The sequence below is a fragment of the Camelus ferus genome, chromosome 19 (assembly GCF_009834535.1).
Source record: "Camelus ferus isolate YT-003-E chromosome 19, BCGSAC_Cfer_1.0, whole genome shotgun sequence".
In the NCBI taxonomy this organism is placed as follows: Eukaryota; Metazoa; Chordata; class Mammalia; order Artiodactyla; family Camelidae; genus Camelus; species Camelus ferus.
In genome coordinates, this window is record NC_045714.1 from 29,783,703 (window position 1) to 29,808,230 (window position 24,528).

The following is a 24,528-nucleotide window of genomic DNA, read 5'->3' on the forward strand; positions in this document are numbered from 1 at the left end:
TGTTGAATCCCTAACTGCCCACTAGAGTGTGACTGCATTTGAGGATAAAGTCTTTAAAGAGGTAATTATATTAAAATGAGGTCAGTGGGATGGGCCCTAAGCCAATCTGACTGGAGTTCCTGTAAGAAGAGGAGATTAGGATCCAGAGGGAGGACCCTGTGTAGACAGAGGGGAAAGACGGCCATGTGTACAAGCCAGAGAGAGAGGCTTACGAAGAAACCAAGGCTGCCAACAGCTGACCTCACACTCCTCACCTCCAGAATTAGGAGAAAAGAAATTAATGTTGTTTAAGCTGCTCAGCGTTTTGGTACTTTCTTATGGCAGCTAGAGACACTTGCACAGACACCAGGCACACTTGTCCTTGTGGTAAGTCTAGCTGGGCAAGACGAAGGAAGACTAGACTGAAAAGCAGTCCTCTTGACAAGGGAATGTCGTAGGAAAGTTCCCAGTACCTTACTGCATCAAGTCCTTATTTCAAAAGAGAAACATCTGTTTGAGATGATAGGTACTCTTTTCATTTAGAGTAATGGTAATTCATAGACTTGGTTAAACCCAGGAATCCCTGGGAGATTTAAAGAAAATTTTGATGCTTGAGCCCCACAGCAGACATTTGGATTTCATTGATCTGGGAGTGGCCTGGCCATGGAGCTTTTAAATACTCCCCAAGTGTTTCTCATTTCTCTATATTAGAACCAAACTTTGATAACCCTGGCTTGGGGAGCGGTTCACTGTGCAGAGTTAACTTAAGAAATGAATATCAGACATATCCACAAGGTGGCATATTATTGCATTTGAAAGAATTAAAAATTGAGAAATGTTTCTAAAATGCAACTCGGGACCATTGCACATAGAACAGATTGGCTATTGATGGAAGTCACACCAGATAGGAGCAAGTCTTCTGGAAGGACCTGAGGTCTAGCTAACTCACGGTACTAGTCCTGTCTTCAGCGAGGGGGTCCTCTCTGGCCACAGTGACGATGCTCTTAACTGCCATGTCTTTCACCCTCTCTTAGCCTGTGACAGAATGGTGGCCACCCCCTCTCTCTCCCCAGTTCTTCAGGGGCCCTTTGAACTCTTTGGCAGTAGATACTAAGAGAGATGCTAGCTATTATTAATAAAAAAAAATCTTTAGTCAGTCACACACATGTTCAGTTTACTGTATTTTACACATGGATATATATATATGGATATATATATATATATATATCCATATATATATATATACACACACACACACACACACACTGAATAACGTAGGCATTGCTCAAATGCTCAAATTTAGTTGTTATTAAGACACATACCAACCCCTTCTCAAATTTGGGAATTTATACCAACATCCCAGAAAAGATTTAGCCTTTCTGTGATTGCTTATTTAAAGAAAGTAGAAAGCTTTTAACCATTTGAGAAGATACTCCATACTTTAATGGTAGCTTTAAAACTCTTCCCTTGTTCACTACTGAATGGCCAGGAGGTTGAGGGGTGGGGGAAAAAGACAAAAGAGTTTTAAAGGCAAATATCTACCAAGGGAACCTTTCCTTACCCTCCTCAGCATCCTGATATTTCTGCTACCAAGTCTCTGACTAGTTATATAAAGGTTTTCGTTTCCAAGGAAACCACTGACATCTATGGAATTTAATGAACATGAAAAAGGAACTATGCCATATAATTTACATCTGGAGATAATGTGACTGGCTGTCAAAACCATTACACACACATTGATAATTCTGTGAATTTTTAGCCCTACTTATCTCCATTTTGTAAAGATATAAATAAACATATTTATGGAAACAAAATGACAAAAAAAAAAAAAAACCCTCAAAAATTAAAAAAACCCTAAACAGCTAATGCACCATGTCAAGTACATTAAGAAATAGTTGGAACCAAGATTATGGGCCAAAGGTAAATCTCCTTAGCAATTGAGTGAAAAAGAGAGAAATCTTTATTTTGTTATATAAAGGGGTTTCTTATCCTTTCCAAAACCTCAAATATCTACATCAAATTTTATGACTGCGGCTTCACACAATGGTGAAATCTGTACAAAGTCAGGGAAATAGCTTAGAATCATCAAAAGGGGACAATAAATAAAGCACTCATTTCAACTTCCAGGCCTCATGGATGATTCATTGAAACTACTGTTGTGTAACATCCAAATAACAGCTCATTACGAGATTTATCCATTGACATCCAGAATCTATAATGAGCTACTTAAGATTTGACAACCCTTAAATAAGTAGTCTATTTTGAATATTAGCAGGGAATGCTGGTGACACAGGAAAACATTTAAAGTGTATAGAAAATGGTATCTTCAGTAAAATTACAAGTCTGCAAAAGTGAAAAAAAAAAAGTCTCGAAGGAAATTCCACCATTCTACCCAAATGACGATTCTGTCCTTCTTGAAATACTTTTAAAAAAATTTTTTTGGGGGGAAGGAGGTAATTAGGTTTATTTATTTTTAGGGGAGGTACTGGGGATTGAACCCAGGGCCTCATGCATGCTAAGCATGCTCTCTACCACTTGAGCTAGACTCTCTCCCCTGGAATACTTTTTTAAGCATCCAGGATATGCTCTCTTCTGATTCTCCTCCCTCCTCACTGGCTGTTCCTACACAGTTTCTTTTTTTTTTTTTTTTTTTTTAATTCTGGTAAAATTGATCATTTGCATGACTGTCAAGTGTTACAGTTTAGTGACATTAAGTAAATTTACATTGTTGAGTTGCGCCATGTTACCACCATTCATTTCCAGAACTTTTCATCTTCTCGAACTGAAACTGTATCCATTAAATAGTAACTCCTCATTGCCCCTCCCCTCAGCACCTGGAAACTGCCATTCTCCTTTTGGCTCTATTCTAGGGGCCTCAAAGAGGTGGGATCACACACTATTTTGTCCTTTTGTGTCTGGCTTTCTTCATTAGCACACTTTCTTCATGGTTTATTCACGTCATAGCCCATGTTCAAATTTCACTCCTTTTTAAGGCTGAATACTATTCCATTGAATGTAATAGTACATTCTGTATATCCCTTCATCGACTGATGGACATTTGGGATGTCTCCACCTTTTGGCTATTGTGAGTAACGCTACCAAGGACATTGGTGCCCAACTTATCTTTGAGGTCCCTGCTTTCTATTCTTTTGGGGGAATAAACCAGTCTCAGTCTCTTTTACTGGTTCCTCCTCATCCCCTCTGAGTCTAAATGCTGGAGAGTTCAGGATTTAGACCCCAGACCTTCCGTTTATACCTACATTCCTTAGGAGACCTCATTTGGCTTTGAGCTTTAAAATAATCAATAACTCCATGGCCAACAGTTCCCCTGACCTCCAGATCTGTACATCCAAATATGATATCAGGTAGAAAGAAGTCTAACCGGCGTGTCACACTTTAAATATCCAAAAGCCAAAAGGAATTTTTCTGTTTACATATGCTTCTTCCTTCTCCTTTCCAGACATGGCAACTCACTTCTCCCACTTTCCCGGCTCAAAACGCTGAGTCGTTCTTGAATCCCTTTTTCTCCTCGTACCTCACACCCAATGCACTGACAAGCCCTGTGGTTCCCCCTTTAAAACATAATCAGATTCTGAGTTTTTCTACATGTTTTGGTCAAACTCATCAACACTGCCCAGGATGTTTCCAACAGCCATTTAGTTGGTCTCGCTGCTCCCTCCTCTGTCCTCTATGTTCTACTCTCAACACTGTGCCCAGGAATGCTCTAAAAAGTGAGCCCAGACCTTTGCCACTCAACTGCTCAGAACATTCAGATCCCTTCTCCTGTCTCTCAGAGGAAAAGCCAAAAATCATGAGCACAGCCTACAAAGCCCAAATGTGGTCCCCAGACACCTCTCTGACTTCTTCCTTTCTGTCCTGCACTCCACTGCAGCCACCCTGGCCTCCTGGCTGGTCCTCAAATATGTCAAGCTTATTCCTACCTCAGGGCCTTTGCTCTTGCTGTGTCCACTGCCTGGAATGCTTCTCCTTCCCTCAATTCTTATACGACCTAATCTTGTCAAGAGAGTGTACTCCACTACGGCTCGACAAAACAGCAAGCATCTCTATCATTCATGGTCTACGGTCTCCTGTCCTGCAAGATTTGTCTTAGTGGGACTTCTCTGTCATCTGTGTCCCCCATCAGAGGGGTGCTGGGGGGAGCCTGCTCACAGGGCTAACGACTGTGGGACACATTGCTCTCCTGCTCTCAGTGATGTCAGGGTGTGGTTTGAAACCCACCAGGTTGAGGACATTCACCCCAAAGAAACCAGGAAACACAACAAAGGGATTGCCTTCCTTCCTTCCTCTCTCTCTCTTTGTTTTTTTTTTTTTTTTTTGAAAGCCAGTTTACTACCACCACCTGTTCCCACTCCTAAAAAGACTGTTACATGAGAGCAGAGTTGTTTGTCTTTTTTATTCGTTGCTATTTTCCCAGTGCTCAGAACAGTGCCTACCTGGCAGAAATGGGCACTCAACGTCCATTTGTCAAATCAATAATGAATCTTAAAAGCCATCATTTTTATATAAGGATTAGGAAAACAAAACTTGACCAGTTTTTTTTAATTTAGTTTTACTCTAATCTACCTTACGTGACTGTGGTGATGTTACATACAGGTTTCCTCCGCCACCGAAAAGTAGAGGGTTCCTGTGAAACTTCTCATAAGCCAAAATGGCATGAAGCGAAGAAGCAATTACCTTAGGACACATCTCGCTAAGGGATGCACAAAACACATCGAGATAAAGCACAGATGCTCACAGACACGATGCAGAGCTCTGGCGCCTGGAGGCTGAGAAGCTGAGGACAGTTCCCGGGGAAGATGCCTGGCAGCACCCGTCTCGAGATTCAGGGTGCGCCCTGCCTCTATGAGGGGTCTGCTGCAAACAGGTGCTGAACGTTATTTTTGCTTTTTGCCTTTTATCATAAAACCGAAAATCCTCTCCAGATTTTGTTGCATTTAGCTAAAACGGTATGAGCGTAGGTCTTAACGTAAAAACAAAGTGGTATAAAGCTAAATTTCGAAAAGCGGGGGATACCAGTACCGCCTAGAATTTGACTGTAACCCAGATATTTACAATGTATCTGTCCTCAAAGTAACATCACACATCTGAAATACACTACCCTTTACTGATAGAAGGAACTGGCTAACAGTTAAGCAAGAGAAGTCGTTTTCTTTGCACAAAACACAATTTGAAAGTACAACCAGAGAAATACTTTTCAGTGATATTGTTGTATGCATTTGGAGAGCTGAATACGGTTACTTAGCACATAGTCTTCTCGTACTAAAACCTGGGAGAGCCTCTGGAACTGTGGACTTGCTCCCCCTGGAGTCCAAAGCAATTCTCGAAATGCTTTCAAAAAGCCACACGCAAAATTTCACAGACCTCTTTGTTACTTTCTTTTCTTTTTGTTGGCGTAACACCTTACCTTGGTTAGAATGTGCCCTGACTATTTTGTTTTGTTTTGTTTTAAGTTCATCTGGTTTGCTATGACCAAGGTAATAAGTTTTAGGATACATAAACTTGCTGGACATGAGTTTTATAATCTGTAAGATGGAGTGCCTTGGCTTGATGAACTTCCCTTAAAAGTTGAAATCAAGAGTTTACAGAGCTTAACACAGCTCATATCAGGTGTTCTCCCCACACCCATTTCATAGATGAGGAAATAGAAGCACAGATAGAAAGAAGACCTTCCTTAAGCTCGTTAATAGCAGACCTGGCACCCAAACCCCCATCTCCACTTTTCTAGTCCCATATACTTCTCAGTACTCCCAAGGATGGAATACTTCCTAAGAATTCTGAAGATAAATATTAAAAAAAGAAACTATCTTTTACACAGCATTTCTGAAACCTTTCTGATATAGCCCATGGTAAAAAAAAAAAAAAAAAAATACATCTTACGTTGTGTTCCAGAACATACACTCACATATGTGAAAAAAGTTTCACAAAACAACTTGCTCTGGATAAGACACTGATATTTTTCATGCTAGTCAGGCCTCTTTCATTTTGTTAATCCTGCACCATGAACAGGTCAGGATCCACAGTGATAAACAGGTTTTTTTTACAGCACAGATCTGTTTGAAATGAAGATCCAGAAAGTAGGTGCATACAGCACAGACAAGATGTATATAACACGGCATCTTGCTCTTCCCACGTGCCTCATGAATGAGGCAGGGAGGAAGAAAGGAAACATAAATACATTTAGATCTCAAAGGATCAGATTTTTTTTTTTATCCTAGTTTTTACACTTGGATAAAGATCTCCCAATTTCTCTCCAGTGAGAAATTTCAAAACTGTTAACTTGAACAAAAGCTACGTACAGAAAAGCGGATGTGAAATTGTAGGCATTGCGTTGGAAATCGACATTTAAAATTCATTAACAGGGCAACACATAGAAGCGCTTCTATTGCCTATAAATGTTACTTCAAATCACAGCAGGCAGGGAAACCAATTCATCTTCACCTTAGATCGTGAGTTTTTATGAGGTGCTGTGAAAAACAAAAATAATCTGAATACACAGATAAATATTTGCGGGGTGCCTGGGTATCTTGATAAATCGGATCTGCTCCACACGTGTCTGCTCTTCCTTTACGGTGTCTAAATCCCTGCAGGAAGACTTCCACCCAATCTGTCTTCATGTTCCGTCGCCTTCTTGTCCTGAGTTCCCAAGCTTTTTCTCACTCCGTCCTGGTCTCTTTGCACTTTGTCATCCTCCACTCTCGGTCCTGCTGCTTCTGTTCTAGCCAATACAATGCTCCCCTCCCCTTCCCTTATATCTCGTTTTCCTCTTCCGGGCCGTACACCTCTTTCTAGGAGATGGTTATGCTGAGGTCATTCTGGAATACTCTGGAGGAAACTAGAATCTCTTTTGGTCCCTGCCACATAGAGCTGCTACAATGTGGGAGGTCTGGAGCTGCCGGGGATGGGAGGCAGAGACGGTCGCCCCAGGGACCCTGAGGATGGAAAAGGAATCCCTTCTGCCACCTTGGAAGCCAGTTTGGTGAAAGGAAGAGGCACCAATTCCCTGGGGACATTTTTTTTTTGAGTGGCTTGAATGAGACTTCACCCAAAACTCAGAAATCCCACTGACTCCTTTAACACATTTCAATCATTTTAAGTAAATTATCTTTTTATTTATCCAGTTCAAGCTGGAATTTTCTTTTGCAACTTAAAGCTTTTTAAATTGATATTAATATTTACTTTCTTCTTGCCTGTCAATCCATGAAGCCCCTTCCAGCCAAGCCCCTGCTCCAATCTCTCTTGAGAACAGAAACTTCTCCAAATTGAGTGAAATGAACCTGACTTCCCACAGATCTGACATGAAATTTTAATAATAATAAACACAAAAATAATGATAATGCCAACAACAGTGACTACCATTTAGCGAGTGCTTCTTATACAGCCGTGGTAAGTTAAGGCAGTGGTGTTCAAATTCTGTGGCAAATTTACTTGTCAAAACCCCTATGTCCACAGCACACAGAGATCAATTAGATTCTTGTACCACTAGAGTCTCTGGGAGTAGAAAGCAAGGATCAGCATTTTGTAAAGCTCTCCAGGTAATTCTATTGCGAATGAAAAACAGTGCAAACCGCATAAGTAAACAAAGGATGCTGAAGCCATCAAGTCATCAGACACTGCTGCCACCACTCCCCACAGTGAGGTCAGGGTGCAGACAAGCCAGCAGCTGAGCCTCTGCAGCCACCCTCAGTGGCGCCCTCTCGGGGGAGACTCAGAATGTGAAAGGACAGGACAGGACACTGGCCCTAGACAGACAGGTCCTTGTCCAACGGGTGATTTCAATCAGCCCAGATATTTGCTCCTTCCCATCCATAGGAAAGTGCTTCATTCTTTAACTCGAGATGCCTGGTTTTCTTTGACAGTAATCTTTTCTGTTCTGACTCCCTGGTCTTTGTTGTAAGACTCCTATATATCCTGGCTCCTCCCCTACCTCTTTGGAGCAGCCCTTCAGAGCGATCTGGGAGGCTGTCATCCTGGGCTAGAAGGGGCTCAAATCCGCAGAAGTGTCCACCAAATAAAACATAACTCTCAGCTTTTAGGCTGTGCATTGATTTCAGTCGACACTATGAACACTTAAATTTGGGAACTCTTCTGCTAAAGCTTCGCCAATGAACTGTACAATTAACCCTTACAGCAATGGTATGGAGTAGTTGTTCATTTGTTGTTGTTGTTGTCATCATCATCATCATCATCATCATCATCATCATCATCATCATCATCACCATCATCATCACCATCACCATCATCATCATCATCACCATCATCATCACCATCATCATCATCACCATCATCATCATCACCATCATCACCACCATCACCATCATCATCATCACCATCATTACCATCACCATGACTACTGAGTCAAAGAGGAAGAAGTCTTAGTGTCAGGAAGTTCACACAGGTAACATGCAACAGAACCTGACTTTGAAAATAATAAAGGAGATTGAGGTTCTTGGACGCCGGCAGGGAACAGGAAGTAAAGAAAGCCAAGAACATGGAGAATCCACGGAGAAACCAAACTTTGGTGGAAAAAAATCAGTAAAAGCCAGAGTACTCTGAGTGTTGAGATCCATCCTCCAAAGAAGCATTTGAGGATCTCATAGTGTTTTATCAGCTGAGCAGAGTACACACTCTGGTTCTGCTCATTTCCCATCATTCAACAGATATTTATCAAACCGTGTTCATAAATGAAACACTTAGCAGATAAGCAGGCAGTAGACTGCAGGAAAGGAGTCGTGACAGAGGAACTGACCAGGACTCCCGAAGCCAGGAGACAAAGACGGTCTGACAGCCTGTGAGCAACTGTCTTTAATCAGTATTGACAATGCAACTTCACGTTAGACCAGTAAACTTGCATTAAAAGACACATTTTATAGCTGTTATCCATACAATTCTTAGAACTAACAGGCTTACACGAAACTTGGCTTCAATGTGGTTGGGAGGAGAAAAAAAATATCCTTTTCTACCCTGAAAGTTGAACACCTTTGAATCATCAACAAAGCATTCATGATGATACGCTTGATACAAAATTGAAGGACCAAACTATTGAAATTCCACTGAATTACCAAGAAATGAATGTAAATAACAGACGGTTTTCAAGTGAGACCCTTCTTGAAACCTTCTTGAAAATAATTCTGATATTCCTTTCTTTTCATTTTCCACATTTCCCTGTAGATCGTTTAACCCTTTCAACAATGAAAGTAGCATTTGGGTGTTTGCTCTGTGACAAAGTTTGCCGGCCACTATTGCACTCTCAGGTATCTGAAGAATAATCAGGCCAGGTGACTTCTTTCTTCCTGTATCTCCACAGTAACAGATCATTTCTGATATCAAAGAAAGTGTTTTGACTTTTAAGGAATAAACAGAAGTTGCAGGTAGATATGCAAATAGAAAATCTAGTTTTATATCAATTATGGAAGGAGGCTCCTGTACTTCCTTATTTGCCAATAGTTTCTCTGTGCTACCAAAAAAGTCTTTAAAGTACTAAATACAATGAAGCATAGTTTCCGACTATGATGGCAAGCCAACACATCTTGCTACTATATGCTACCAAGTGTTCTAAATTTTAAAAATGTATGTGTGTACTTTATTCAACCTTTTAAAATGATCTTCAAAAACTAATTAGACTTCAAACACTGCTTTGAATATTTCTTTGGTAAGTTCTTCCAACCCAAGCGAATTGACAGTCCACGTAACTGAACCCAAAGCTAGCTGGTGTTCCCTGGGAACATTTGCAGAAAGAAGATTTGACACCCTCTGGCTTCATGGATGGAATGATTCCAATCCCAAAGCATTTGAACTAAAGGATCTTGTTTATCTAAAAGGTTAGTCCATGTATGCTTACGAGGCTTAAGGAATTTTTCAAATACTATCAAGCACATTTTAACTATTTAAAATTACCGAGTAACGTTGGCATTGTTATTTTTTTATCAAACAAAAAAATAAGCTTAGAGGGCATGAAGCAAACCCTGTGTCCAACTGCCTTTATATTTGTTCATTATTTCCATCTTTTAACAAAACAGAAGTGTTTGGGGTATACCGGTTTCTGGAAGGACTGGCTGTTTCATTGTGTTTTACAACATCTATAACAGAGAAATTTTTTAACTGGGGCAACTAATTGAGACCATGGCACAGCTCAGTAATCAAGGCAGCATCTGGTGTGTGCACAATGCCCCACTTCCTACCTTGGGAGCCTTGGCGTGTTTCCCACATCTGGCATCTTTGACAAGGCTGAGGTCTAACAGCTCCGTCTCCTGGAAGGCAAACATGCGAAACCGTTAAGCATCCACACAGATCTCTTCTCTTTGCTTTCCATCATTGACATCCCTTGAAAAAAAATACTATTATCTTGAGACTTGCCTGAAGAAACTGCTCTGTGGTTGGGATAATTTTTCTTTTACATGCACTGCTTATCAATTGAGTTGAAATGGAAACAAAAAGGTAGCTAACAGCTAATTCTCAGCTTAATGTTTTATAATATATATAAAACATTTTGAAAGTATAGCATGTGTGGTTTGGGACCCCAGTCTATCCTACAGACCATTCCTAAGTCAGGATGAATCAGGCCTTCCTGGTTCCGTGTTGAAAAATAATCCTGAGAGTCACTCTGAGTGTAGGCGAGGATATGTGAGGGGGGTGGGGCTTAGGGGGGAAAGGGGAAGAAGACACTTCTGTCAGCTCACAGCACAGTCAGCTCACTTGGCCCAGGTAAAGAGATGCATCTGCCTCCCCTAATCCTACCCCTAGACTTTTACATACATACCTTATGCCTTAATCTTTTCATTTATTCATGATATATTATTGAATGCCTATAACAGGCAGGTTCCTCTAGGGTACCAGACACATATGGCAGCTTCTCTGGATGAACTTGCTAGCAAACAGGAGAGTGAAGAAATGTTCATAAGACAAAGGAGAGTGTGTTCATGCCAGTTGTAAAGTTAGCTACAGATGACTGGATAAAGAAGTCATAGTATATACACACACACACACACACACACATATATACACTGGAATATTACTCAGCCATAAAAAAGAATAACATAACGCCACCTACAGCAACATGGATGGGCCTGGAGATTGTCCTATTAAGTGAAGTAAGCCAGAAAGAGAAAGAAAAAGACCATATGATAACACTTCTATGTGGAATCTAAAAAGAAAAACAAAAAAGGACACAAATGATCTTATTTACAAAACAGAGACAGACTCACAGACATAGAAAACAAACTTATGGTTACCAGGTGGGTGGAGGGATAAATTGGGAGTTTGGGATTTGTGGATACTAACTACTATATATAAAATAGATAAACAACAAAGTCCTACTGTACAGCACAAGGAACTATATTCAATACCTTGTAATAGCCTATAATGAAAAAGAACATGAAAAGAAATGTGTGTGTGTATATATGTATGTGTGTGCATATATATGTATAAACAAATCACTATGCTGTACACAAGAAATTAACACAACATTGTAAGTCGACTATACTTCAATTAAAAAAAAAGTTAACTGCTATGGGGGATCAACAGAGAAAAGATAATTTTTCCCCTAGAGGTTCAGAAAAGAGTCCGTGGAGGTGTCATGGTGCACAGGTAAGAGACGTACGGGAGTAGGGGTTTCACCCAGCTGGAGGACACAACATGAGCAAATCTTCAGACAAGAAAGGACCAGAGGTTTGGGCAGAAGCTTGAGGTAGTCATGGTCCTTACTAAGATGCTCGGAGCAGGAGAACAGTGCATGGGCGGCAGGTGTGGAGGAGAAGGGGGATAAGGACACAGCCTGCAATGAGGGAGGGCGCAGAGAAGGCACAGTGGCTGTAGGGAAGGGGGTTCACATGGGCATGGGAAATACTCAGAATTCCATCGCTGGGGCACACAACATATGAAGAAAAGTCACACAGGATGACACCAGAAAGAAATTTGGGTGACAGAATGGAAACCCTGAGAAATCCGGGTAAGGACATAGAGCCACGAAGTTTGTGACATGCATGTCACCAAATTACACAGTGGACCCTATCACCAGCCAGATGGGACTGTGGTGCAATGAGTCGAGTCATCTTAAAGCGACTCCAGCCATCCAGCCTGCTTTCTAGAGCCAGGTTATTCTTTTTTATGGATGCAGGCACCTGAGCCTCTTCTCCCAGCAGGAGGACACTGCATCCCAGTTCAGCCGCTCCCCGACCTTCTGGGCAGGAGTGGGTGTAGTTTCTCACAGGCCCCAACATCTGCAAGGACTAGCACCCAGGGTTCCCAAAAAATTCCTTCAAACTCCAAATCTTTGGTGAAAAATGGTCTGATGATTTTCCTGAGCCGAAGGTTGATCTCATGATTGCAGGATGGTCAGGGTCACAGAGGAGATGAAGTCTCTCCAATGGGCTGCAAATCACCCAGCAGGTCTGACCGGAAACTGGGCCCCGCACCTCTCTATGGGCCAAAGGGAGGACAGAAAACAGTACCTTCTCTTCCTTTGTTCCCCCTGGCCCCAAAAGTTTGCTTTCCCTCTTTTTAGTAAATTCCTTAGGCCATCCCCTATTGTATGTGATTCTGAGGAAATCTTCCCAAACCCTGGGATGTGCTGGGCAGCAGGCCAGCAAGGACCTTGCGGAACAGAGTGACTGGTAGCACGGTTCCCCGAAGGTCACACCACCCACGACATTGAAGGTCACCTTGTGAGGGTATCAACTGCTGGACTCAAGGTGTCACTTGGGCAAATGCATACAAAGAGCCAGAGGCGAGGAGGTGGAGAATCTGGACCAGGTTTCTTCATCTCCATGGCAACGGCAGCCAAAATGGTTCTTGGAAGAGGAGAAACAGGAAGACAAGCAAGCTTGAAGAAGCTTAGTCTAGAAGACCAGAACCGAGCAGAGCGCTGAGAGACAGGAGGCCAAATGAAGGCAGAGATTTTAGGAATAAAGGTGAGAGTGATGATTCAGAGGTAGAATTAACTACAGAGAAGAGAGGAGGCACAAACAGCTTTGTCTTCCTTGCTGGGACCTAGAAATTCAGGCAAAACGATAGTGCATTTTGGAGATGCTGGCTGGGGGGTTTATTCGAGTGGAAATGCCAGTCATTAATTCACTCGAGCATTATTTATTGAATGCCGCATGGTGTCAGGTACAGGCTAGGTACTGAGGAATGATACCGAAAAATACAAAGAGAAGCTCACACACAAAGCCAATCACCACACTCGCTGGGAGAAAATTCAAAGTGCACTGCAGACGTGGGCTGCAAAGGGCTATGGCACCTCTGTAGCCAAGACACAAGGATGAGAGGGAGTTTGCCAGCCTTATACTTCCGTGTGTTTGGAGGGGAGGGTTCCAGGGAGAGGAAACAGCAGATGCAAATGCCCAGAGGCAGGAGGTGTCTGCAGAAAACACATCACTCTGGACACACAGCAGAAGTGCATGGAGAACTTTCAGTCACTTGCCGACTTAATAGTGGTTACTTGCAGATCCTCTTTACAACTATTCATGAAACACTGACACTTATGTTTGATGTACTTTTCCATAAATGTTGCATGACGTTTCATATAGATGTAGAACAAAAAAATCACACATCCGCACACATTACACTTACCTAATTTTATAACAACATTTTCTACTCAAGGTAATCCCTCCCCCAGTTGAATAAACAATAGACTTAAACTTTACTTATTTGTTTTTACACACACAGCCAGAATTGAGCTCACAAAGAACTAGACCCCAGCAGGCATCACATACAGACTCTAACATTACAGATAATGAACGCGGTTTTCCACTTTCAGCTCAAGAGGAAACGTTCATTTCCCAAATCGCAGAGGGACAGTTAATGCCACCTGCCCTAGGGATGCACCCTCCTAACACGGCAACTGAGAAGCCTCTCTCGAGCGCGTGTAAAATCGTGCGTGCAGGAAAACCGCCGCAGGGCACCATGGACGGGGGTAATGTGGCATGGGCAAGAGCCAGGTGGAAATCTGCCCATGGACTCATTTGGCTGGAAAGCCATGACTAAAACAGCATCTCCCACTTCTATTAACAAGCAACAGCCCCCTCTTTGGGATTTAACTACATCTTAATTTCTCTTCCACTAAAAAGAAAATGAAGAACCCAATGCACAGGACCACAGAAATGGTACTTGTGTCATTAAAACTTTTTCTAGGTTAATTTTCTTGTGTTAATAGTTTTAACAACCCACTTTCACGATTAGAAAACAGTGAAATGGTCCTTTTCTCAGTTCATTTAAGACCCACTGTTTTCCAGGTTTATGGAAGTCACTATTCCTTTACTCTTTTCCTTCAGAGATGGAGGCCACGTGATTTTTAAGAAGAAAACCTGGGTTTGGGTAAGGGCTTGAAAATTAACTAGTCATATGTTCGAATCATTTGAGCATCAGTTTTATCATCTGTGAGAAGGGTCTGATAATACCTTCTATACCAGCGCTTCTCAAAGCCTGCATTAGAGTCACCTAGAACACTCGTTAAGGCACCGTTTGGCTGAGCACCACCCGTCAGAGTCTCTGGTTGAGCAGAACTGGGACAAGCCTGAGAATCTGCATCCCTAACAAGCTCTCAGGTGACACTGCTGCTGCTGGTCCATGGACCGTCCTCTGAAAAGCACTGAGATATACTGATTCATAGGGTTGCTCTTATCAGGCTTTTTAGGCAAACGTGCATTGATACACTACATATAGGTTAGATTATGTTGTATGAAGAATTTAAAACTGTCATTTCTTTATAAATAAAAATGTTATGCCTACTGAATGCAAAAGGCTACCTGATGGTGAACAGTCTAGGCTCACATTTGATTTATTGAAGAAAAAATATTGAATGATAAATGCCATTAACTCCTATTCTAATGTGTCCTTAGCATTAAATTTTACTCTGCAGAATAAATGCCTCTGTTCAGAAATTCAAGCAATCATTGAAACAGTTTTAGTTTTGCTGAAAATGCTACAACCTATAACCTCTGTGTTATACTTTATAACATTAGAGATGTTTAGAAAAGCAAAACAAGGAAACGTGTTCTCTCTTGCCTCTAAGCCCAACCAACAATGCAAAGGGGACTGGGGTGCCCAAGGCCTGTGGACTCCTGGGACCAGTAACAGAAGAATGAGCTACCAGACCCCTTTTACTCCCAAGGCTCACAATGGCCACTGGAAGCACAGAGACCACATTTTCCTAGGACCCCCGATATATCCACTGAAGGGTTGGCACCTCTCCCTACATGAGAATGGACAAAAGTGAATTAACGGTAATCAAGGATTTATTTTTGATACTTTGAGTGGAGAGAAAACTGAGTGAGACAGGCAAGCCAAAGGAAGACCAAATTGTCTCTGATGTTTACTATTCAGCAGAAAGATTGCAATCCGTCAGCCACCGACACACTGTGCAGCAGATGAGCCATGAAATGCACTGCAAACTCAGGAAAGAATACAATTTAAAACTCAACCCTCTTCCAGAATACCAATTTCTGTGCATTGTCACCAAATTCCATTAGTCACCCCATATAACAGCATACTTCAAGTTCCCACAATGTATAATCAGAGCAGCAATTATGGTCATCAACATTACCCAGGGACGATATTAATGGCTGGGTGCAGGGGGTGATTAGGTATACCTCCCCATGGGGTATATTCATTAAGTTGTTCAACCCTGACTTACCAAAAGCAGAAGACATTAATATGTTTTATTGATTGCCAAACATCCCGAAAATGTCCAGTGTTTAAATAAAACAACTTCAGAGTCATTCAATGAAGCGTTTTAATTTGAAGAGAAGCAGATAAAGCAGACATAACTCTTTGTTCCTTAACTTTATTCCACTTCTGAGGGAGTGAAAATCTGTTTAGTCTACCTCTCAAAAAAAAAAAAAAAATCCCTGCCACTCTCTGTCACCTAGTCTCTTATTTTCTTTGTCCTTCAACTCGATTTTTGTCTTTTTTTTCCCTAGAGTCTGCAATGGAGCCTCGGTGGAGGAAACAGCCCTGGAAATGAGGTGCCCAGGTCATCATTACCACGCACACCTGAGAAAAAAGAAAAATGATACATCTCGATGCCTTTACTTACAAAATCCTAGTTTTAATATAGCGCAAGTCTCACAGAACTAGAAGGCAGAACCCTTAGGGTATCTTTTGGAATTATCACTTGTAATCTATGCATTATTAAACCAATTACTACAGATGCCTGTGCTTCAAATCATCATCTGTCAAACAGAGACGCCAATGCCAGCAATACCTTCCGCAGTGAGCTGCTGTTAAGTCAACTGAGACAGTAAACTGAGATCTCCACTTAGCAAGCAAAGAATACTGCATACATATAAACTCTTATGCTTGCAATATTTCTCATTCCAAGTGAAGGGGAAAGATCCCAGTATAAAAGCCACAAATAGGTAATAGGTAAAGCATCTAGAAGAAAAGCACAGAATGCAAACACACAAAAAGTGATCGGAAATCTAGCACTCTAGAGATATTTCATAAAACCTTGAGACCACAACAAGACAGACAACTTCTAGAGGAAACTGATTTAACTTTTACTGTCACAGTTAAATGCAAAATAAAATGAATATTTGAAACGGAGGAAAAACAATGAGCTAGTTCATGTGTTATGAGTTGTAAGTATCTACATAGTTTTGAGCCAATAAAAAAAACTGAAGAATTATTGTAATGAGATAAAAGGTCCCTATCACTAAAGGAGGCAAAGACCAGTAATATAATTAATACTAACAATAGCAATAGTAATCATAAAGTAGCAATAATCATTCATCATAATTAACAATAGAGAACCAACTATCTGCCAGCGATGTGCCAAGAGTTAATTTGTTCGTGTTATCTCACTAGTCTTGCAGCTCCACTGTAACAGGGGTATTACATTCCTCCATTTTGCGGATGAGAAGACTAATGGAGACTTTAAATGACAACTATTGGTCAGTTACACGACTGCATCACAAATCTCAACTTTTTGCCTGCCTAAGCAAACCTAAACATCCATCAACAGAAGAATGGATAAAGAAGATGCGATATATTATATATATAATAGAATGAAACTCAGTCAAATAAAAAAGAATGAAATAATGCCATCTGTAGCAACATGGATGAACTCAGAGATGATCATATTAAGTGAAGTCAGTCAGACAAAGACAAATATTGTATATCACTTATATGTGGAATCTAAAAAAAATACAAACAAACTTATTTACAAACCAGAAATAGACTCACAGACATAGAAAACAAACTCTGGTTACCAAAGTGGAAAGGGGTGGGGGAAGGGATAAATTAAGAGTTTGGGATTAACATATACACAGTACTGTCTGTAAAATAGATAAACAACTAGGTCCTACTGCATAGCACAGGGAACTATATTCAATATCTTGTAATAAACTGTAATGGAAAAGAATCTGAAAAAGAATATATATATGTATGTGTGTAATTGAATCACTTTGCTGTACACATGAAACTAACACAACATTGTAAATCAACTATACTTCAATTAAAAATTAATAAATAAATAGAAAACCACCAAAAAATAAAATTCTGAAGACAAAAAAATAGATCTGATTACATGGGCAAATATATTTATAAAGGCAACATTCATAAAAAGAAGATAGGTGGAGAGAAACCCACCTAACCAAGACTCTTCTGAAATAAAAAGTTGCTTTCTGAATAGTTTGTCCTGAAGTATTTAAAACCATTAACTTTACATAAGGAGAATTCTCCAGCTCCAAATAAAGTTGCAGCTTAAAAAAAGATGTTGAAAAAGTTGAAAAGTTTGCCTACCTAAGCAAAATTTCAAGCTAGGCACCATGACTTCTGTCCCTGACATCCACACCTTTGCGCAATCCCCTCCCATTGAGTGGGGTCAGGACCTGCAAATTGCTACTGACCAATGGGATATGGCAAGTGTGATGGGCTATTCCTCCCACAGTTATGTTCCCTCATACAGCAAATGTGAAGGGATATTGCAGGTGTAATTACAGTCCCTAAACAGATGACGTAAATTTAACTAAAAGAGAGAAATCATGGGTGGCCTCTGTCTTCAGAGACAGCACGCACTCTGTCTATGGAGTGTGTACCTACTTTTACTTTAACTTGAGCACCCAACCCCCAACCTCGTGGTCTTTCTCTTGCCTTTTGAAACAGCCTACACTCTTATGAAGTTTGTATCTCTTTAAATAAATCTATCTTTACTCAAAAAAAAAAAAAAAAAAAAAAGAGAGAGAGGAATCATGGGTGTGTCTTTCAAAAGAGATTTAGCAGTGAGAGACTCAAAGCAGCAGAGATGTTAACCCGCTGGCTATGTTGGGTATTTTGTCTGAAAGGGGAAGTCCTCTAAGAGCTAAGGGACACGGTCCCCTGGGGACAAAGAACTGAATTGTGGCAACAACGCGAATGAGCTTAGAAGAGGACTTCAGCTCCGGATGAGAACACAGCCCAGCAGATACTTTAGTACATCTTGTGAGACCTTTAGCAGGTGAGACCCTGATCCACTTGAAACTGAGAGATAATAAATATGTGCTATTTTAAGCTCCAAAGTTTGTGGTAATTTTTTTATGCAGCAATAGATACCTAATACACTACCCCCACTGTTTCCACATTCTAAAGTATTTAATTAAAATGTAAATGAACTTACATACCTTGGCACTCTCCCCAGCTAAAAAAAAATGACTACACACTTTTTAAAATATGTCCAACAGGAAACAATTACTCTAGTGGAACCAAAGACTTTTGAAACTGGAGGGGACTGCAGATGCGGAAACTGAGTCCCAGAGATAAACTGTATCAATTGCACAAAATCACTGACAGTGAGTCCAGGCTAAGAAAAGAATCCATATTCCACCCCCTGACCTATTTTCTTTACTAAAGAGTTATTTTTCAGTATTGATAAAATAGCAGGAATATTAACTGAGTAACACAAATAGAAAAAGAACCCGTCTTTGTTCATGCACAAGAAAAAATACGATGATAAACAGAATGCAACACTAGTTTCAAGAGGATGGGAGGCAAAATAAGGCACTGTGAAGTCTACTGGCAAATATCTAGTTCATTTTTTCTTTGGAGATAACCAGATCGTTTAGCTCCTGGTTATGCAATGGCCAAATTTCCCCCTTCTTCAGCTCCCTGAAAACATTTTTATATATTCATCTAATAATAAAAAGCTTAAGTTGAAAAGTTAATGCAGCTGAACATCAAATGATATCCATGGCACCAAAGCTTTTAGAACATAAAATTAATCAAACTTAAATTTTAACAGCATATATGTTTAAACTTGACGCATGCATAACTTCACTCATCTTAGACTGTGGGAAGAAGAGGTCTAGAGCATATTATATCAGGAAATGCCTTTTAGCCGTTTTTTTAAAATGTTGAATGAAAAACTGGGGAAGTTTAAAAGGATAGTAACTAGGTTTATTTTAAATTTATTTGGTTATTATTAAAAACTGAGGAGCAAGGCTCTATAATCAACATGGTAAATATATATATATTTATTCTCTCTATATATATTCTAAAGATAAAATTAGGAATATAATGGAAGTTTATGACCAACATGTCTTATTCTCTTAGTTTGTATTTATTAACAGACGTCTCGTGGAGAGATCCGTGGCATTTTTATAGACAAATAATGATAGTGCAACTGTTAGAGACTCAGAGTGTTTTTAATTGTTATTACGGTGATAAAGATTGCATTGTCACAATTTTCTATTATGCGTGTGCTCAGCCAAAGCCCTGATTTCAGGCTAATCAGATTAACTAGAAGCGGCATCTATCACTTTGTGAATAGTTTCATAAATGCTGAAAACTATCTGTGGATATTGTGAGTGAGCATAAAATCCAATCTCCATAAAAAGGTCTCTTGAAAAGAAATATGAAACTAATACAGATTAACCGGGCAAACAAGCTGTTTCCACTCGAAAAGTCCAGGTAATTTAAACGTAGCCAAATTTTCCCCTTAAATCATCTGAAATGTTGTTCACTTATTTCTCTGTGGCTGGACAGCCAGCCAGGTGTTTCTATCTGGGAGTGCAAGCCGCTTCTAGTCTCTTCATCTTACCTCGCTACAATGGTTGAGCACACCACTTATCTGCTTCTATGACTTACATGCTCTCATTTCCCTAGACCAGTAATTTTCAAAACGTGGTCCCCAGACCCATAGGATCAGCATCAGCGTCACCTTGGAATATGTGAAAATGCAAATGCTCAGGTCCCACCCCAGACCTACAGAATCAGAACCATCACGGTAGGACCCAGCAACTTGCATTTGAATTAAACGTTGGTGCGATTCAGATACCATCTGAAGTTTGAGAGCCTCTGTCCTAGATACTAAATGGAGACAACAGCTATATTAAATATTATGGAGAAGGCTATTCACCAGGGGTAGGACTGGTTGCAGGACACTCTGCAGGACACTGGACAAGCTGCCTAGACCCCTCTAAAAAATAATTGCATAGGAGTCTTAAATGCAATGAGAGAACTGATAATAAGACTACTTGAAAAAAGTCTTCTTCAGACTACTGTGTTTATTTTTATTTATTTTTTTGGGGGGGGAAGGTAATTTGGTTAATTTACTTATTTATTTTTATCCTTTATTTATTTGATGGAGGTGCTGGGGATTGAAGCCATGACCTCCTGCATGCTAAGCGTGTCCTCTACCACTGAGCTACACCCTCCTAGACTACTGGGTTTGTCAGTAGCATCCATATCACTATAGATTAAAGCAGTGATTTCCTCACTGTCGCCCTAGAACTTGGACAAAGCCCAGGAGAGGTTCTAAAGATGTGTGGCTTATTTCCAGATGTTGTGATTCAACCCGGTGCATGAGACACCTGGGCTGGCAACAAATGTATTCCCTTTTCTTTTGACTTACACAATCATGGCGTGTCTGGTGACTCCCCAATTTTCTGAAGTCTACAAAAACGGCATTTATCCCTGCCTTTCCTGGTAGCCACTTTGTAATATCAACCCAGAGAGTTTCATGTTTCTCCTTCAGTTATTCATGCCAACACATTATCACAAATGTTTCTGCCCAAAGATTTGCATTTATCCTGCCATGCCTCTCCCTGTGTTCTGGCAACCACAAGATTTTTTTTTTTTTAAATTTAAGAAATTTTTTTACTGCTTCATCAAGGACATTCTAAGGCTTTTTTTAAATCTGTAATTCATGGAACTTAACACACTCTTGAACAACCAATGGATCAAAAAAGAAATCAAAAGGGAAGATCAAAAATATCTTGAAACAAACAAAAATGGAAACACAATATACCAGAATTAGGGGATGGTGGAAAAGCACCAATTCCAGGATTTTGATGACCTTTTAATTTCACATGACATCCTGAATATGCAAGGAGTTTAGCTTTTAAAATGAGATATTTGAATTTGACAAGTATGCAATAACATGTCTTTTTTTTTTTTTTTCAAAGAGGACTGGTTTCTTAAGATCACTTTCTGTTTTCCAATAACAGAAGGAATCCAACTAAGCTTCTTCCTGTGCTGATCTGTAGGGACAAGGACTGGACATGTCTGATGGGGAGTATCAGGCTTAACAAATTGTCCCTAGAAGAAGACTTACTCACTGAATCAATGAACAACTCATTCCCCAAGGTCCTGCCTGTGTGCTGTAAATTCACCAGAAGTAAACTCCTTTTGATCAACTTCAACACCAATGCAAGGACACATAATAAAGCCAGGTGTTCACGTTAAGAACTTTATACAATTGAAAAAGTTCACTAAATCCAGGGTCAATTCCCAGTTACCAGGAAATTTTAATAAAGCTGTTGCAGCAAACTCTGTTGATGTCCACCCGGATCCTTTCTGGTCCCCTTTACTGGCTGGACACCACTCCCCAGTGTCTGCATGCTTCCCTCCTAAACCCTGGGTTGGCTTCTTCCCCTTCACCATCCTGTTTCCCCAACTCTCCCACTCTTGTCTCCTGGAAACCCTGGCTCTATAAATCTCTTACATACAGCCATTTGTAATGGGTCTGTTTGGAGACCATGATCCAAGACAGCTCTCATTTGCAAATGAGCAACTTAGAAAATAATGTTAAAAGCATTCTGAGTCACATACATACAATTTTTTGAATCACGTTTTTATATTTATTATTGTCTTCGGCCTTTGGTATATTGCTGTATTTTTTGGAATCCCTAAATTTTCTTGGAAAGCAATCTTAGTCATCATGATATACTTACTCAATGAGCCTTCTTTGAGACAGTGAATTCTCAGTCACTGTACACTGTATGTTATCTTTTATCATCCTTCATCAGGTTTTAAAATATTTTGACCATTTCCTGGGAAATAGACTTATGAGCATAGATCATCTAATCCAAAGTGCAAATAGGTATCTGAGAAAAAAACTCTGAGAAGCATCAGCTTACCTAAGACTCAAATCAGTTCATTTTGTCATATTCAGAGCTACAAAGAAATAAGAAATATGTTCATATTCACTATATTTTAGGTGATTTTCTTTTTGGTAAAGATTTATTCCAAATATCGTATGGTAGCACTTCCAAGTGGAATCTAAAAAAAAATGATACAAATTTTATTTACAAACCAAAAATAGACTCATGGACATAGAAAACAACTATGGATACCAAATAGGAAAGGGCTGGGGAGGGATACGTTAGGAGTTTGGGATTAACAGATACACACTACTATGTATAAAATAGATAAACAACAAGGACCTACTGTATAGCACAGGGAACTATATCCAATTTCTTGTAATAACATATAATGGAAAAGAAACTAAAAAAATATGTATGGATGGATATGGATAACTGAATGGCTTTGCTGTACACCTGAAACTAACATTGTAAATCAACTACAGTTCAAAAAAAAATACAGTAAAAAACTTTATCCCATTTTCAACCATCAATTCTGGCTTCCCTTCTTTTAAAAAATATATTCCCAAAGAGAAGTTAATTCCAAACTTGCTTTATTCCAAAGATAAATAAAAATAATTCATTTCATAATTTCATCACAACTTTACTTAACACATGAATAAAGATGACTTTTAGAAAATGTATATAAATCATATCCGTTTTCTAGGCATTTTCACAAACACGACGAATGCAGCATTACTACCTCTCTGTGAATGGCGAGGGGCTAAGTGAGAAGCAAACACAGTCAGACCTGGGACTGTCCTTGAGTGGGATGAGGACAGATGTGGAAGATGTGTGGGAAGACTGTGAGATGGAAGAATTGCAGCTCTTGAGGGGAAAACCCTGTAGGAAGAGGGAAAAGAAAAAACCTGGTAACCATGAAGGGATCAAACAAGGATAAAGTTCAAGAACAAGTCGAGTGACTACATAAAGGTTATCCAGCAGGAATCTTGGGATAACTCAGAGATGGCACATATTTAGAAGACAGAAATGGAATTGGGACATAGGTTTTATAGGAATAAGACTTCAGTAGCTAATGTGGAAAGAACGAATTTTTTTTTTTAATGAACTCTCTATAAGTTCATTAACACTGAAATTTTTTAAAGAGGGGGTGCAGAATTTTAAGTTACCAGAGTAAGATGTGGAGAGAATTGGGAGGTGGGGAGTGAGCTACTTGTCAAGAGGGAGCTTGAGTGAATAATCTTGTTGGGATTTGCCGGCTTGGAGCCAAGAAGGGAAGGATGGAGTGACACACCTCCATGCTCCATCCACATCTGCACTCCACAGCATTAAGAAAGGAAATCATATTGCATAAAAATTTTTTTACAAGACCTTATGTCTACTGCAATTACAGCTTCAGAACAGCAGACAGAAACAAGATAGAAGGATGCCTAATAGAAGATACTGTCTTTCTTCCAGCACATCCTTATCTTGACCTTCATGAGACATTCACAGGGCGCTCCACGTCTGCTAGCTCTGTGAGATAACGGCACGAGAGGACAAGGAAAGCAGATATGCTGGGGTCAGCTCACAGGCTGGGAGGAGAAACACAAAGACTGTGAATGGGGAAAGAGGCAGTGGGGTCGCAGGGCTGCTTCCCTGTCTCTTCCCTCATGGGATCTTCTTGCTTCTTGATGACAATGGCAGTTGTGCCCAGACCATCCCCTGAAAACTCACTCTAAGGGCACTGAGAGGAGCTCCTTGGGTCTCCGTAAATGCTTGGTCATGAACTTCACCTTCTCACAGCAGAAGAACACTGAAAACACACTTAACAGAAGGGTGCCAAGAAAGACAACCGCAAAAACCAGTCCTTGGATAACTTTTCTGAAATATTAAATTGGATGCTAAAATAAGGAATGATTGTGAGTAAAATTGCTCTGTCATTGGCAGAATGCAGGGCAGAATGTCTTCATATCCTCTCCTTCCTTCAAGTCCAGACACACTCATTGTTAATGCTCCCCTTGTAAATATAATTGAGAAAAAAATAATTGTATTAAATTTTTTCATCAAGGGCAGAATAGTCAGAAGAAATAGTCATTAGCTTCGTTGGCCACTGGAATATTACCTTCTTCGTGTATGAATTACCTCCTTGTTCCAGGCCATCTCCTTGAAGAATTACATTATTGATCAACATCTTTGCTCACCTTTTGATGTGAGTTCTATACGCTGATTCCAGGCAGGCTCCATACTTTTAAAA

General features: G+C 40.1%; 1 protein-coding gene across 8 annotated transcripts in view; it reads right to left on the minus strand.

Annotated features, from left to right (window-relative positions):
- The window catches only part of PLCB1 (phospholipase C beta 1), a 648,190-nt gene that overhangs the window by 419,918 nt on the left and 203,744 nt on the right, over positions 1-24,528 (minus strand). For all 8 annotated transcript variants that reach the window (XR_004313135.1, XM_032461845.1, XM_032461843.1 and 5 more), the window contains one exon: positions 10,179-10,247. Coding sequence is in view for 5 of the 8 variants with exons in the window: in XM_032461845.1 (XP_032317736.1) it covers positions 10,179-10,247 (69 nt within the window). In the remaining 3 variants the exon portion in view is untranslated. The remainder of the gene's footprint in view (positions 1-10,178; positions 10,248-24,528) is intronic.